Genomic DNA, 17,355 nt, shown 5'->3' with positions numbered 1-17,355 from the left:
CTGACTGAGCGAGAAGCTGCTGTTAACTATCACTTGTCCATGTGGACCCAGGACCCCTAACTGTCTGTGTCTGTATCTCAGGGAAGTTGCCCATCGTTAATGATAATGACGAGTTGGTGGCTCTCATTGCCCGAACTGACCTGAAGAAGAATCGTGATTATCCACTTGCATCAAAAGACAGCAAAAAGCAGCTACTGTGTGGAGCAGCAATCGGTACTCATGCAGATGACAGGTACCGGCTAGACCTCCTGGTGCAGGCTGGTGTGGACGCTGTGGTCCTGGTGAGTTCCTTTGGTGCCAATTCCCACAAATCAGCATTCATTCTGGTTAGGAAATGTCTGCAAATCAAACACAACTTCTCCCACTTTTCCTAAAGAATGTTTTGCATTCCTCAAGCACCTTTCACATCTTCTGTGTGTCCCCATGCAAACTGCAGCCAATAGAATACTTTGGCAATACAATTACTGCTGTAATATCAGAAACAGCTGCCGGCTTGCTCTATGACAGCTTGCTCCACTCTGCAGGAACCCTACCCCTATTCCTGATTAAGGGCTTTTGCCCGAAATGTCAATTTTCTTGCTCCTCAGATGCTGCCTGCTGTGCTTTACCAGCACCACTCTAATCTAGACTGGTTTCCAGCATCCGCAGTCCTTGCTTTTACCTCTATGACCGGGTGCAGGCTGTTCTAGAGATGTTTGTTGAGGATAAAAAATTTCCAGGACAACTCCGCTCCCTCCTGTACCACCACCAGCCCTCCCTCTCCCCATCGGCTGTGCATGCTGCCCTGTCCCCACACCCTGATCACAGTTCCCTTTGGGATCATCTACATCAGAGAATTTTAACATGACATGCAATAGATATTTGGTGTGACTTGAACACAAACTTGTAACAGACACAAGTAAACAAATTGTAGTAATGTGTGCTTGGGACCCGTACCCAATGGAGGTTCAGTTTGTGACGAGGCGGGAGAGACATAATTAGATGCTGGAAGCTAATGCGCTGTTCTTGCTTTCTCTATCTCTCTCCATGCCGTCTTTCTTACTACTTCCCCATTCTCTCTCTGTTTCCCTTCCTCCCTACCCCTCTCTCTCCACAGGATTCTTCCCAAGGGAATTCCATCTTCCAAATTGAGATGATTAAACACATCAAAGAGAAGTATCTGGACCTGCAGGTTATTGGTGGAAATGGTAATTTGCGGTCACTTATCTGAGATCCTCAGTTTGCTCCTTTTGTCACTGTTGGGGAAATTCAACAACTTATCACATGATTGAACCTCCTCAATAACACTCACTTGAAGTGCTGTGATGTGATTCTTCATGTATTGTCATCAAATCTGACAAAGTGGGATGCCATTTCGCCCATTGAACCTGCGTGCATTCTTAGAAAGAGCTAGCCAATCGGTCCCACTCCCCTCCTCTGAATCAAGAGCCCTGCAGACTTCTCTTTTTCAGGACTTTACCTGATTCCTTTAGAAAGTTTTCTTCTTGAATCTCTTTCTATTGCCCTTTTAGGCAGCATACTCAGCAAGAACTCACCGTGGCAAATAAATCCCATTTTCCCCCACTGCTGTCCCTTACAGCAGCGTGGATCAACCTACAGCACGTGGACTGCAGTGATTTTGTGAAAGCAGCTCACCACCACCTCCTTGAGGATGATTAGGGGTGGGGCAATAAATGCTGGAACAGCAGTGATATCTACATCCTTGTGAATATGAACAATGAAACAAACATCCCCAAAATGTTTGGACAGACTTGCATTTTGTGTTGTAGTGAATGTAGAAAAGTTAAAGCCCAGAAAGAGGCCATTCACCCCTTTGTGTCTGTACTGGCTGCCCATTCCAATCCCGCTGCCCATTCCAATCCCGCTGCCCATTCCAATCCCGCTGCCCATTCAAATCCCACTTCCCAGCATGTGGTCCATCACTATGTCAGGGACAGGTGATGAGGTCACCATCTTCCCACTCAGTACATCTTTCCTTTAAATACTTGAATCACCAAACTGGGCACTGTGTTCCAGACACCCACTACCTTCTGATTGAGAAAGCTTTTCCTTATGTGCCCTCGAACCCTTCTACTGCTTATGTGAAATATATGCCCCCTCTCTCACACTCGCACACACACACATCGGTAACTGACCTCTCTCCTAACAGAAACAAATGTTCCCTGTCCGTTCTGTCAGAGTCTCATTATGTTGTATGCCTCAGTTAAGTCACCCTTTGTTTTACAGAAAACATATCAACTCTATCCAACCTTTCTTCTTTGTTGCAATTTTCAAGCCTTGGAAAAATACATGAAAACCTTGTGTGTACTCTCCCTGGTTTTGGGGCATTAACAACAATTGATAGATTCATGGTCACTGTCACTGAGACTAGCTTTCAATTCCAGATTTAATCATTTAATGTAAATTCCATCAGCTGTCATGGATGGATATGCCCATCTCCCTGGGACCTTTGAATTACCAATCCTTCGACAGTACTGCTACATCACCACCTCCCCACTCAGTACACAGCAATCTCCCACTACGCTCCCCCTGCTAATGACTGGGTAATTGGTATAGATGATGTTGATTGAGCGATTAAGTATTGGCTGGATACTGGGGTATTTTTGAAAAGTGCCACGGGGCAATACTTCCTCCTAGTTTTTTTTGCTTGAGACAAAGGCCCTATCCCTGGTGTGTTTGAGGAAATTTTTTTAAGGCAAATGATCAATATTCTCTTATGGCAAAACTTACCATTTTCTTCTGTTTCTCCCCACCCTATCTCTCTCAGTTGTAACTGCAGCACAGACCAAGAATCTGATTGATGCTGGTGTGGATGCCCTGAGAGTCGGAATGGGAAGTGGTTCCATCTGTATCACTCAGGAAGGTAATACTCTGAGTCCTGACCCAAACCAATTACTGACTGTCCATCAGCTCAGCACCTGTTTGTTTCTCTTTATACTGATTCCTGGGATGCACCTATGCTTGTGAGTCTGCTTCAGTGATGGGTGCCATGATCTCTCGGGTACCATGATCTCTCAGCTGCAATTCCTATATTTTGGTTTGTGTCTGGACAGTACCTTGTTACAACCCCTGCACTATCCATTAGATCCCAGCAGCTCAGAACTTTACCCATTCTGAAATTCTTGCTTGTAGTTCATACCTCACACTTCTGTAAGTCAGCAGTTTTCCTGAATTGTTGAAAATTATTTCTAGCTTTACAAGGTTTGGTTCTAAGCACTTCTAAAATAATGAGAGCAGTACTCGTAGGTTGCCTGCATTATGGACCAGTGACTGTATCAGTATTTCCATCCACTGTTTGACTGATTTCATAACTACATCAATGGATTTTCATAGCTTGCATTTTTCCTCCTTTTGAGTTGATAATTGAGCTTGAAGAACTGAACTGTGAGAATTCTTCAGATTCTCACTGACCATGGAAGTTCTCTGCCATGGGCAATCTCAAGAATCTGCTATCTCCCCAAGAGCTGCTGAGGGGGTAGGGTCTGAAGGCACAGAGTGATCACCTTGCTGCTGGGAAGGCACAGGCTTTATTGAAATAGCTGTGCTGTCTTGCGGTGGTAAGGGGAGCACAGTCTGATCATTCAGTTGCTGTGATTTCTTTTAACTGAGCGATATTAGAAAGATGGAGAAAGGGAATAGGAATTAGGAACAGATTGTAAAAGGACAGGAGCAGATTAGAATGATCAAGTGGTAGTTGAAATTTCAGTAATGGTTGGATGAAAGTGGGGAGAGTCGAGACAGTTCTGATTGAGAAGCAGAGAGATGTATTGTCGCAGGATAGATAGAGAGCAGTTAATAAATCATACAGTCTTGTGTGCTTTATTAATAGGAATATTGGGTACAAGAGCAAGAAGGTGATGCTAAACCTGTACAGGTGCTAGTTCAGCCTTATGTGGAGTACAGTACTGCACTCAATTCTCGGCACCTCACTTCTGCAAGGATGCAAAGACATGGGAGAAAGTGCAGAGGAGATTTATCAGACCAGCACCAGAGATGAGGGACTGTAGTGTATGTGGAGAGAGACTGGAGAAGTTAGGATTGCTTTCCTTAGAATGGAAAAGGTTGTGGGTGGATTTAATCTGGGTGTTCAAAACCATCTTGGGTTTTGAGAGCAAGATTATTGAGAATCTGTTTTCCGGTGGCAGGAGGAACTGTAGTAGCACAATAACACAGATTTAGGGCGATTGATGTGGGAGGAGAAGGTGTGGTCTGGATTTTAGCACGGGGCTTGAGGAGCTGTGTACCAAATATAGAGGACAGTGAGCACAGTCGTCACCTTGTGTTGGGAGAATGAGATTGCTAATGCAGTGTGGCACAGTTGTCACTCTACTCCCTCCAGCTTTGCTTTCTGTCTCGCTCACTCTGTGGTGTGGCTTTCCATTATAATCTCCATCTCTCTCTGTCTCTCTGGTCTTTAGCAGCACCCAAGATTCCTCCAGATTTTAAAACACTCAGCCCCAAACTCCCAACAACAATCTCGGGCTCTTTCCGTAAGTTTCTTTTCAAGACTGTTGTGTTGGAGGTCGGAACGTGATTGGCTGTGCTCTGACAATTTGCTTCTCTGTATCCCACCTACCCCAGAACTAGACCGAATAGACAAGAGAAAACCCTTTGGATTGGAGTTCTGTGGCTGATTTAACTTCTCTGTTAGTGTCTGAAGCAGCTAAACTTTGCAAGGATCAGTGAGCCTAAAGTTAGGAAACAGAGGGGCCCACACTTTGTCACTAGTTTTGGTGAGATTGACTGACTGACTGGCATTGGGGTATGTGTCTCACGCACAGTCTGTTGCTGGGGTATGGGTCTCACACATACACATGGCTCCACATACCTCTACCCACACGCAACCATGCATGCGCACACATGCACACACACACACACACACTCTGCTCACTCTATCTTCCCGTTTCTCTCTCTCACACAGTTCCCACACAACCCCTCCCCCACACATTCTCACTGGGGTATAGTCTCTCACATACACACACACACACACACACAGACTCTCACTGGGGTTCGCTATAGGGACCCTGCTTGATAGCGAAACATCATGTTTTGTTTTTTTCTGTTTGAAAACTAATCTTTGATACAGTAAGCCAGAATGAAGTATGAGAGTTCAAATTGGGTTTGGGAGACTGAAATAAATTTGGCTAGGATCTTGTTCTGTTTTAGCCATTTCAGCGTGTTCGGACTGTTTCAGTTACGAGCACGTTTGTATCATTTCTCAATCTCTTGTCCACTCGATCTGCTTGCAGTTGAGGTAACTGGGCTTAATGACTCACTGATTCCTGGGATTGAAATACTACTGCCTGCATGACGATTTTAACTATTCTTTCATGGGATTTGGGCATCACTGGCAAAGCCAACATGTGTTACTCACCCCCAACTTGCAATTTGAAAAGTTTCTTGCTTCCCACAACCGTGAATGGAACAGCCAGAGGATTAACTACCTCTGAGGCCCAGTCCACCTATTAATCCTGTAAAAATGCAGTTTGGGCATGGACTTTATCCAACTGTATGGACTGCCTTCAGAGTGTTTGGGGACTGTGTGGAGGGAGGTTTACTCTGTATCCAACCCTGTGCTGTATCTGTCCTGGGAGTGTTTGATTTGGACAGTGTTGCGTTATTAGAGTTCTTTTAGCAAGTAACGTTCACAGTGGATAAAGGGGAACCCACACTGTTCTTGGATATTTCCAAAAAGCATTTGATAAGTTTTGACATGAAAAGTTATTACATAAAATAAGAGCTTATAGTTTATGGGGTAACAGACTGGTATGGATAGATGTATAGTTCGTTAATAGGAAGTAGAGTTGGGATGGATGAATCTTTTTCAGGTCAATAGGCTGTAGTTGGTGAACTGGAGCCTTAACAGTGTACAACAAGTACGGTTGCTAGATTTGCTCGATAGATTGTGAAGAGAATTAAGAGTCTGCAAGAGGGTAAGGATTGGTGAAGTAAGTGGGCAAAAACCTTGGCAAATGGAGCAATGTGTGGGAAAATGTGAACTTGTCCATTTTGGCAGGAAGAATAGGATAGCAGCATATTGTTGAAATGGAGATTGCAGAGCTCCGATCTACAATCGGAAATCTGGATGCCCTGGTACCTGAATCACAAAACTTTAGAATGCATGTTGAGCAAGTGCACAGAAAGGCAAATGCAAACTGCTGTTTAATTCAAAGGAAGTAGCAAATGTAGAAAACTGGCCGAGATAAATAAGTTGTTAAGTGCCAGGAGTCAAGAATTTGGGGATGAGAATGGACAGCTGAGTTGAGTTGGGACTCCAATCAGATCAGCCAATGGCCTTATGGAATGGAAGAACAGATCGAGGGCCCAAATGGACAATTCCTAATTCTTGTGTGTCTAACCCTGTGCTGGGAACATTTGGGGACAATATAGAGGGAAAGTTACTTAATATCTAATCCTATGCTGTCCCTGTCCTGAGAGTTTTTGATGGGGGACAGTACAGGCGGAGCTTTACTCTATATCTAACACAGTTCTGTACTTGTTTATGGGACAGTGTGCAGGAAGCTTTATTCTGTACCTGTCCTGAGTGTGTTGCACATTTCTAGATGATCGGCTGATTTGCAAAGGGCTTGTCCTTGTGTTCATTCTCACCTCGTTATTCATGGACACTTTGCGGATTCTGAATCTACAGTTTCCAGTGTGTTTCAACAATCTGTGTTTGACATTTTGTGTTTGGAATCTGAAAGAATGATGTGTGGTATTGCAATAACTTGTTATATTGCAGGAGCTATTATAACTTGAGCATGCCTTCATAAACATGTCATGTTTTATAGCTAAATGTTTATGGTGATGTTTGGGTTTTGGAAAAATAGGACAGTTGAAGCACCACCAAAACTAAACGGTCTTGATATATACGTGCATACACATGTATACTTGGATGAGCCTCCACACACAGTCCCTGTCCTGTAGAGGACTGACAAATACGCAACTCTCAGTGAGACGAGTTGTATGGATTGCACAGAGGGCTGTCACCATGAGGCAGATGGTGTTTATTAGCTATCTGTCTAAATGTGTTCAGGTTCAAATTGCTTCAATCCCCACACATTACTAACAGAACCTCCCATTCGTTGTTACAAATCAAACAACATTTTTCTCCTCTTTAACTGTGCAGTAGCTGATGTGGGTACTATGAGGTCTTGGTTTAACTCCTTCCTGGTACACAGGTGTGTTATAATCTCTTGAATCGGTTAATTTAAAATGTTACTTTGTATTAAATGATGATACAGGGAACAGCAGTTTCATATTCACCTTTGGAAATTCATTTTAAAAAAATAAACTGATTTGGGTTAAACTGACCATGAAGTTATTGATTTGTTGTGAAAATCCATCTGGTTCACTAGTGTCCTTCAGAGAAGGAAACTGCCATCTTTACGTGGTCTGACATACATGTGACTCCAGATCCTGAGCAATGTAGCTGATTCAGAACTGCCCTCTGAAGTACCTGTGAGGTTTGTTGGTTAACATCTAGACACCAGGATGTTAAGTGGTTGGCTCAGTTTCTCCTTTGTGGAAGTGGAGAAAGGCAGTAATTGCTGCAATTGCCAAGAATTATATAATATGTGATGGTCTGAGCTGCGTGAGCGCTCTCGCTATCTTTTTTAAAAAATATTCATTGTGGGCTTTGGTGTCAAAACCATTCATTGCCTAGAGAGCAGCTGAAAGACACCCAAATTGTTGTGGGTCACATGTATGGCATGAGTGAACCAGAGATTTTTTTTCTAACAGTGGTTTCATGGTCACTATTAGACTCTTAATTCTGGATTGTTTTTACTGAATTTAAATTTCACCAACTGCCATGGCAGGATTCGAACCCAGGTCCACAGAACATTACCTAGCTTTCACGATTATTCTAGCAATAATACCATTAGACAATTGCCTCCCCTATTGACTTTTGTTTGTTTCTTGTCCAGTGCTGGCTGTGGGGAGACCTCAGGCCACTGCGGTTTACAAGGTTGCAGAGTATGCCAGGAGATTCTCCGTGCCAGTAATCGCAGACGGCGGGATTCAGACTGTTGGCCATATTGCCAAAGCTTTAGCATTGGGAGCATCGACAGGTGGGTGAATAACTGACACCTGGGAGACAGGAACAAGCATTTCTGGTACTTTCTCAGTAAATTCTTATCAAACAGTGCAAGAAGGCCCCCAGGACCCAGTCCTTGCTGATTTATTGATCCCACAAAGCAGATGGCCGGTCTGACTGTGTTCCTGCTCTAGTCCAACACTGATGCCACACTCACTCAGTGGGTATCCCAGCTCTGGATGAGAGTTCCACTTCTGAAACCTAAGCACAGATGGATGTTGGCATAGCTGGCAGGGGCCAGCATTTACTGCCCTTGAGAAGGTGGTGGTGAGCTACCTTCTTGAACCGCTGCAGTCCATGTGCTGTAGGTTGACCCACAATGTCCTAGTGGAGGGAATTCCAGGATTTTGACCCAGCGACACTGAAGGAATGGCGATATATTTTCAATTGAGGATGGTGAGTGGCTTGAAGAGGAACTTGCAGGGTGGGGTCTGGTGTCCTGAGCATTAGATTAGGTTAGATTAGATTACTTACAGTGTGGAAACAGGCCCTTCGGCCCAACAAGTCCACACCACCCCGCCAAAGCGCAACCCACCCATACCCCTACATCTACCCCTTACCTAACACTACGGGCAATTTAGGATGGCCAATTCACCTGACCTGCACATCTTTGGACTGTGGGAGGAAACTGGAGCACCCGGAGGAAACCCACGCAGACACGGGGAGAATGTGCAAACTCCACACAGTCCGTCGCCTGAGGCGGGAATTGAACCCGGGTCTCTGGCGCTGTGAGGCAGCAGTGCTAACCACTGTGCCACCGTGCCGCCCGAAATTATTGGAGTCAGTACTGAATTGAGGGAGGACAGGTGCTGAGATGAGGGAGGTTGGGCTGTGTTCTCCGAGGAGAGGTCTGAATGTCAAAGATTCCATGTAATGATTTTGAAGAAAAGGTGGTTCTCCTCGGGGTCATACAGCTCATGTCTGTCCCAAAGATGTCACGTCGCTAAAACAGATTGTCTGATTGATTGTTATTATTTTGGTTGTGGAAGCTTGCTGACTGCATATTGATTGCTATATTTCCTATATTAGAAGAGTGACTGCACTTCAAACGTATTTTGCTGGAACCTTGGGATGTCCTAAAATTGTGAAAGGCACTATATAAATCCAAATTCATTGTTAGATGCTGGCAGAAATTGCTGCTTCTCAGAATTGGTTGGGTAGAAATGGCTTGGTTTGCAATTGCTGATCCTTGTTCTTTTCCTGACAGTGATGATGGGATCTCTGCTCGCTGCTACTAATGAAGCCCCTGGTGAGTATTTCTTCACCGATGGAGTGAGGTTAAAGAAGTATCGGGGGATGGGCTCCTTGGATGCAATGGACAAGCACTTGGGGAGTCAAAGCCGCTACTTCAGGTTAGTTATGAATCTGAAAGGTTGATATATTTGTAAAAATATTTCAAACGTCCATCTCTGACAAAATATAGCAACCAAGTTTCTCTAGGTTACAAAATAGGGGGCAGGTCTATGATATTGATATCATCTGAAGCTGTTAAAAATTTAATTTACTGATTTACAACATGTCACAATGGACAGCAGATTAACAATCGGAGAGGAGATAATTTAGCAGGGCATTTAACTTGGATGTAAATACAGTAATTAAAGGTTTAACCCTGATTGTAACAGGTTGTGGAAGTGAATTTAATATATCTGGTGATTTCTGTGGCACTAGCTCTGAGGAAGTGCTGGATGTGAGTTTAAAAGAATTTTGGATGGATACATGAATAGAAAAAGTGTGAAGGGATGTGGGTCAGGAGCAGGCAGGTGGGACTAGTTAAATTTGGGATTATATTCGGCATGGACTGGTTGGACCGAAGGGTCTGTTTCCGTGCTAAGTGACTCTGTCTATAAGTCTTATTATTGCTGTTTTATTTGTAAAATCAGACTTTATGACTTGGCCTTCAATGAAGGAAGCTGGGGTCTAATAACTTTCCTTAAATATGGGATATATGTACAGGTTGAGGACCACTGTGACTAATGTGGAGTTGTCTATTGATTGACCCAAAGTGATTCTATTCTTTCTTTCCAGCGAGTCAGATAAGATCAAAGTGGCTCAGGGTGTGTCTGGTGCCGTCCAGGACAAGGGCTCCATCCACAAGTTTGTTCCATATCTGATTGCTGGGATCCAACATGGCTGCCAGGATATTGGAGCCAAGAGCCTAACACAGCTCAGGTACAACCATGACCCTTCTTGTTGCCTCTCCTGCCATCCTCTCCCTCTCCAACTTGACTCACCTTACCCTTACTATGGTGGTCTTATGTCATTGACTGACTTTGTGCTGTTCCTAGAGCGATGATGTACTCTGGGGAGCTGAAGTTTGAGAAGAGAACATTGTGTGCTCAGCTGGAAGGTGGTGTCCATGGGCTGCACTCGTAAGTGTTGTTCCTTTACTACTCCTCCTCGCAGTTTTTATGATCACCTTCCGGTATGTCTTCTCCTTCCTTTCCTTTACCAGCCACTAAGAGCCGAGTTTCACTGTAACAGGGTATGAGTAACATTCCAGAAACAACAGTAAATCAGGAAATGGAAGAGACTTAAAAATCAGAATCACCTGAAAACTGATACTGAGTATATGGCACAGCAGCTCAATAGTTAGCACTGAACACTAGCCTCAGCACGAGGGACCTCTGTTCAACCCCAACCTTGGGGGACTGGATGGAGTTTGCATTATGGCACAGCAGCTCAATAGTTAGCACTGAACACTAGCCTCAGCACGAGGGACCTCTGTTCAACCCCAACCTTGGGGGACTGGATGGAGTTTGCATTATGGCACAGCAGCTCAATAGTTAGCACTGAACACTAGCCTCAGCACGAGGGACCTCTGTTCAACCCCAACCTTGGGGGACTGGATGGAGTTTGCATTATGGCACAGCAGCTCAATAGTTAGCACTGAACACTAGCCTCAGCACGAGGGACCTCTGTTCAACCCCAACCTTGGGGGACTGGATGGAGTTTGCATTATGGCACAGCAGCTCAATAGTTAGCACTGAACACTAGCCTCAGCACGAGGGACCTCTGTTCAACCCCAACCTTGGGGGACTGGATGGAGTTTGCATTATGGCACAGCAGCTCAATAGTTAGCACTGAACGCTAGCCTCAGCACGAGGGACCTCTGTTCAACCCCAACCTTGGGGGACTGGATGGAGTTTGCATTATGGCACAGCAGCTCAATAGTTAGCACTGAACGCTAGCCTCAGCACGAGGGACCTCTGTTCAACCCCAACCTTGGGGGACTGGATGGAGTTTGCATTATGGCACAGCAGCTCAATAGTTAGCACTGAACGCTAGCCTCAGCACGAGGGACCTCTGTTCAACCCCAACCTTGGGGGACTGGATGGAGTTTGCATTATGGCACAGCAGCTCAATAGTTAGCACTGAACGCTAGCCTCAGCACGAGGGACCTCTGTTCAACCCCAACCTTGGGGGACTGGATGGAGTTTGCATTATGGCACAGCAGCTCAATAGTTAGCACTGAACGCTAGCCTCAGCACGAGGGACCTCTGTTCAACCCCAACCTTGGGGGACTGGATGGAGTTTGCATTATGGCACAGCAGCTCAATAGTTAGCACTGAACGCTAGCCTCAGCACGAGGGACCTCTGTTCAACCCCAACCTTGGGGGACTGGATGGAGTTTGCATTATGGCACAGCAGCTCAATAGTTAGCACTGAACGCTAGCCTCAGCACGAGGGACCTCTGTTCAACCCCAACCTTGGGGGACTGGATGGAGTTTGCATTATGGCACAGCAGCTCAATAGTTAGCACTGAACACTAGCCTCAGCACGAGGGACCTCTGTTCAACCCCAACCTTGGGGGACTGGATGGAGTTTGCATTATGGCACAGCAGCTCAATAGTTAGCACTGAACGCTAGCCTCAGCACGAGGGACCTCTGTTCAACCCCAACCTTGGGGGACTGGATGGAGTTTGCATTATGGCACAGCAGCTCAATAGTTAGCACTGAACGCTAGCCTCAGCACGAGGGACCTCTGTTCAACCCCAACCTTGGGGGACTGGATGGAGTTTGCATTATGGCACAGCAGCTCAATAGTTAGCACTGAACGCTAGCCTCAGCACGAGGGACCTCTGTTCAACCCCAACCTTGGGGGACTGGATGGAGTTTGCATTATGGCACAGCAGCTCAATAGTTAGCACTGAACGCTAGCCTCAGCACGAGGGACCTCTGTTCAACCCCAACCTTGGGGGACTGGATGGAGTTTGCATTATGGCACAGCAGCTCAATAGTTAGCACTGAACGCTAGCCTCAGCACGAGGGACCTCTGTTCAACCCCAACCTTGGGGGACTGGATGGAGTTTGCATTATGGCACAGCAGCTCAATAGTTAGCACTGAACGCTAGCCTCAGCACGAGGGACCTCTGTTCAACCCCAACCTTGGGGGACTGGATGGAGTTTGCATTATGGCACAGCAGCTCAATAGTTAGCACTGAACGCTAGCCTCAGCACGAGGGACCTCTGTTCAACCCCAACCTTGGGGGACTGGATGGAGTTTGCATTATGGCACAGCAGCTCAATAGTTAGCACTGAACGCTAGCCTCAGCACGAGGGACCTCTGTTCAACCCCAACCTTGGGGGACTGGATGGAGTTTGCATTATGGCACAGCAGCTCAATAGTTAGCACTGAACGCTAGCCTCAGCACGAGGGACCTCTGTTCAACCCCAACCTTGGGGGACTGGATGGAGTTTGCATTATGGCACAGCAGCTCAATAGTTAGCACTGAACGCTAGCCTCAGCACGAGGGACCTCTGTTCAACCCCAACCTTGGGGGACTGGATGGAGTTTGCATTATGGCACAGCAGCTCAATAGTTAGCACTGAACGCTAGCCTCAGCACGAGGGACCTCTGTTCAACCCCAACCTTGGGGGACTGGATGGAGTTTGCATTATGGCACAGCAGCTCAATAGTTAGCACTGAACGCTAGCCTCAGCACGAGGGACCTCTGTTCAACCCCAACCTTGGGGGACTGGATGGAGTTTGCATTATGGCACAGCAGCTCAATAGTTAGCACTGAACGCTAGCCTCAGCACGAGGGACCTCTGTTCAACCCCAACCTTGGGGGACTGGATGGAGTTTGCATTATGGCACAGCAGCTCAATAGTTAGCACTGAACGCTAGCCTCAGCACGAGGGACCTCTGTTCAACCCCAACCTTGGGGGACTGGATGGAGTTTGCATTATGGCACAGCAGCTCAATAGTTAGCACTGAACGCTAGCCTCAGCACGAGGGACCTCTGTTCAACCCCAACCTTGGGGGACTGGATGGAGTTTGCATTATGGCACAGCAGCTCAATAGTTAGCACTGAACGCTAGCCTCAGCACGAGGGACCTCTGTTCAACCCCAACCTTGGGGGACTGGATGGAGTTTGCATTATGGCACAGCAGCTCAATAGTTAGCACTGAACGCTAGCCTCAGCACGAGGGACCTCTGTTCAACCCCAACCTTGGGGGACTGGATGGAGTTTGCATTATGGCACAGCAGCTCAATAGTTAGCACTGAACGCTAGCCTCAGCACGAGGGACCTCTGTTCAACCCCAACCTTGGGGGACTGGATGGAGTTTGCATTATGGCACAGCAGCTCAATAGTTAGCACTGAACGCTAGCCTCAGCACGAGGGACCTCTGTTCAACCCCAACCTTGGGGGACTGGATGGAGTTTGCATTATGGCACAGCAGCTCAATAGTTAGCACTGAACGCTAGCCTCAGCACGAGGGACCTCTGTTCAACCCCAACCTTGGGGGACTGGATGGAGTTTGCATTATGGCACAGCAGCTCAATAGTTAGCACTGAACGCTAGCCTCAGCACGAGGGACCTCTGTTCAACCCCAACCTTGGGGGACTGGATGGAGTTTGCATTATGGCACAGCAGCTCAATAGTTAGCACTGAACGCTAGCCTCAGCACGAGGGACCTCTGTTCAACCCCAACCTTGGGGGACTGGATGGAGTTTGCATTATGGCACAGCAGCTCAATAGTTAGCACTGAACGCTAGCCTCAGCACGAGGGACCTCTGTTCAACCCCAACCTTGGGGGACTGGATGGAGTTTGCATTATGGCACAGCAGCTCAATAGTTAGCACTGAACACTAGCCTCAGCACGAGGGACCTCTGTTCAACCCCAACCTTGGGGGACTGGATGGAGTTTGCATGTTCTCCCTGTGCCTACATGGGTTTCCTCCAAGTGGTTTGATTTTCTCCCACAGTCCAAAGATGTGCAGGTTAGGTTGATTGGCCATGTTAAATTACCCATTGTATGCAGGCTGGTGGGTTAATCATGAGAAATATGAATTTACAGGGATAGAATGAAGGGCTGGGTCTAGGTAGGATGCTCTTTGGAGGGTTAGTGCTGACCAGATGGGCTGAATGGCCTTTTTGATTACTGTAGATTCTCCAGTTGATACACTGGTTTTAATTTTATAAGATTATTTAATTCAGGAATGTCCCATTACATTTTCAAAATAACCAATGTAACTCCTTCCTTCAAACAGGGAGGGAGATAGAAAGCAGTAAACCACAGGGTTAACATGTCATGGAGTCATAGAGATGTACAGCACGGAAACATACCCTTCGGTCCAACCCTTTCACGCTGACCAGATATCCCAACCCAATCTAGTCCCACCTGCCAGCACCTGGCCCATATCCCTCCAAACCCAATCATAGGAAAAATAGTCAAAATCTACAGCACATGAAAAGGCCATTTGACCTATCATATTTGCATGGTCAAAAATATCTATTCCAATCCTGTATCCAGCACTTGGCCCATTCCTTGTTAAAAAATGTTAGAAGCTATTATTAAAGAAGTTAGAGCCAGGCACTTGGATAAGTTCAAAATGATTAGATAGAGTCAACATGGTTTTGTGAAAAGAAAATCATGTTTAGCCAAGTGTTATGATCTCAGCTGATGTTATTAATGGACAAGTTAGACCTCAGACTGAAATGTGGCTTGATAGATTTTTTTATTTAACGAGGTGGTCTCTCACTGGAAAACAAACCAATCTGCAGCATTATGCGCTTAACAATAAAACACAAAAAAATTATCAAATAATGTAAATAAATATTTTTATATGTATACAATTTTAAAGATTTTTGAAAAGTGATAAATTACAATATTCCATCTATTCCAACAGCCTATTCCTTTGTAGTACTCAAACTCCAGAGAAAATTCTCTTCTCCATCAAATCCATTGGTTTGATTGAACAGTGTCTGAGTTCATGAACTTGAGAGTTTGTTCACCTTTTCCTTGACTATTCACAATTGAGCTTAGACTTTCTCAGCTTCAAACAATCCCTTCAGCAAGGTTCTAACCAAACTTCTGTTATGGAACTTTCAAGCTATAATCTACTTCTGTTCTTATGGCCTTATAAGAGGTGACTTATTTGAACAATATAAGGTCTTTGAAGGGCCTTGACGGAATAGGGAGAGGAGATGTTTCTAATGAGAAAATCTAGATTTAGGGTCCACTATTTAAAAATCAAGGCTGTCCTTTCTTCCTGAAAAGTTAATCAAAGGAATTCTTAAACATTTTTAAGACCACGGTGGATAGATTCTTGAGGGACTGAAAAGTCATAAGGATGGGTTCAATATGGAATAAACAAATCGGCCACTATTTTATTGAATATTGGAGCAGGCTTGAGGGGCCAAACGGCCTTGTCCTGCCCCTTGTTCGTATATTTGTATCTGATTGGATAGTAATAAACATTACAGTGCAGTATAGGCTCTTCAGCCCTCGATATTGCGCCACCCTGTGAAACCAGTCTGAAGCCATCTATCCTACACTATTCCATTCTCGTCCATATGCCTATCCAATGATCAGTTAAATGCCTGTAAAGTTGGTGAGTCTACTACTGCTGCAGACAGGCTGTTCCACGCCCCTACTACTGAGTAAAGAAACTACCTCTGACATCTATCCTATATCTTATCACCCCTCAATTTAAAGCTATACCCCCTCGTGGTAGCTATCATCATCCGAGGAAAAAGGCTCTCACTGTCCACCCAATGTAACCCTCTGATTATCTTATGTCTCTATTAAGACACCTCTCAACCTTCTTCTCTCCAATGAAAACAGCCTCCAGTCCCTCAACCTTTCCTCGTAAGACTTTTAGATTTAGATTACTTACAGTGTGGAAACAGGCCCTTCGGCCCAACAAGTCCACACCGCCCCGCCGAAGCGCAACCCACCCATACCCCTACATCGACCACTTACCTAACACTACGGGCAATTTAGCATGGCCAATTCACCTGACCTGCACATCTTTGGACTGTGGGAGGAAACTGGAGCACCCGGAAGAAACCCACGCAGACACGGGGAGAATGTGCAAACTCCACACAGTCAGTCGCTTGAGGCAGGAATTGAACCCGGGTCTCTGGCGCTGTGAGGCAGCAGTGCTAACCACTGTGCCACCGTGCCGCCCAGTAGAGAGCCACTCTTTTGTAGAGAGCCACTGAGTATGTAGATTGAGCATGTGATTTTTCTTTTCTTCTCTTCCAGATACGAGAAGAGACTTTTCTAAATCCTTCTGGTGAAATCCTAGCCTCATTCCAGGATTCTGTTCCTTGTTAATCACCTCCAGCCAAATTTGCAAAAACCTTTGTTTCAACCTCTCAGTATTGGAACACCATGGGAGAGTGGTCTGTGCCTCTGGCATTCACCCTATAGCTGTTTGGTTCTGCATGTCTGATACCTCTGCTGCTTGTGCAGTTAATTTTACAAGATATGTTTCATTTTTGTTAAAAATGAAATGAGATTGTTTGGTGTAATTTAATCTGCACCTTTAAATCTTAAAGCGGTGACTGAGTATGGCACTTAACAGTGAGAATCTCAGTGACCATTTCACTGCATCAGTTTGTGTTTGCTCTCAGATAGAGGATGGTGTGTTAACACTGTTTATTACTTTGACTGGTGCCTTTGCATCTGTCACTGTGACGTTTGCACTGACTTTCTGAAATGTTGTGGAACAAATTGTGAAAAACACAAAACTCAGACATGTCTGTGTTGCTGTTTAAGGAGAAAAACCTTTTTTGTGCAGAATAATGAATGGTTCAAAATGTTTGCAGAGCATGGTATTGGTTTCACAGATTGGATTATTGGATGTGTGATAACTGATTCATTGTCTTACACAGGATTCTGATTGTGATCGAAAGTGCTCAAGTACCTGCTGTTTCAGGCAGAGAACTTTATACATAAGCCTGTGATGACACTGTTACAACTTGTATTAAAAAATCATTTGGTTGAAAGGACTTGATTCTGAC

The 17,355-nt window shown here is 45.4% G+C and overlaps 1 protein-coding gene across 2 annotated transcripts in view; it reads left to right on the top strand.

The window, feature by feature from the left end:
* impdh2 (IMP (inosine 5'-monophosphate) dehydrogenase 2) overlaps positions 1-17,340 on the top strand; it is a 28,816-nt gene extending 11,476 nt beyond the window's left edge. The window contains exons 7-15 of one of the 2 annotated variants that reach the window (XM_072581723.1): positions 82-281; positions 1,097-1,187; positions 2,768-2,863; positions 4,419-4,490; positions 7,929-8,072; positions 9,306-9,450; positions 10,124-10,267; positions 10,384-10,467; positions 16,595-17,340. In XM_072581723.1, coding sequence (XP_072437824.1) covers positions 82-281; positions 1,097-1,187; positions 2,768-2,863; positions 4,419-4,490; positions 7,929-8,072; positions 9,306-9,450; positions 10,124-10,267; positions 10,384-10,467; positions 16,595-16,616 — 998 coding nt within the window. In that variant the 3' untranslated portion in view covers positions 16,617-17,340. The remainder of the gene's footprint in view (positions 1-81; positions 282-1,096; positions 1,188-2,767; positions 2,864-4,418; positions 4,491-7,928; positions 8,073-9,305; positions 9,451-10,123; positions 10,268-10,383; positions 10,468-16,594) is intronic. The other variant, XM_072581722.1, reaches the window with a different exon arrangement.
* Positions 17,341-17,355: the final 15 nt, after the last annotated feature.

The sequence above is a fragment of the Chiloscyllium punctatum genome, chromosome 12 (assembly GCF_047496795.1).
Source record: "Chiloscyllium punctatum isolate Juve2018m chromosome 12, sChiPun1.3, whole genome shotgun sequence".
In the NCBI taxonomy this organism is placed as follows: Eukaryota; Metazoa; Chordata; class Chondrichthyes; order Orectolobiformes; family Hemiscylliidae; genus Chiloscyllium; species Chiloscyllium punctatum.
The sequence above is the reverse complement of the archived record's forward strand: the minus strand, read 5'-3'. Positions and strand labels throughout refer to the sequence as shown.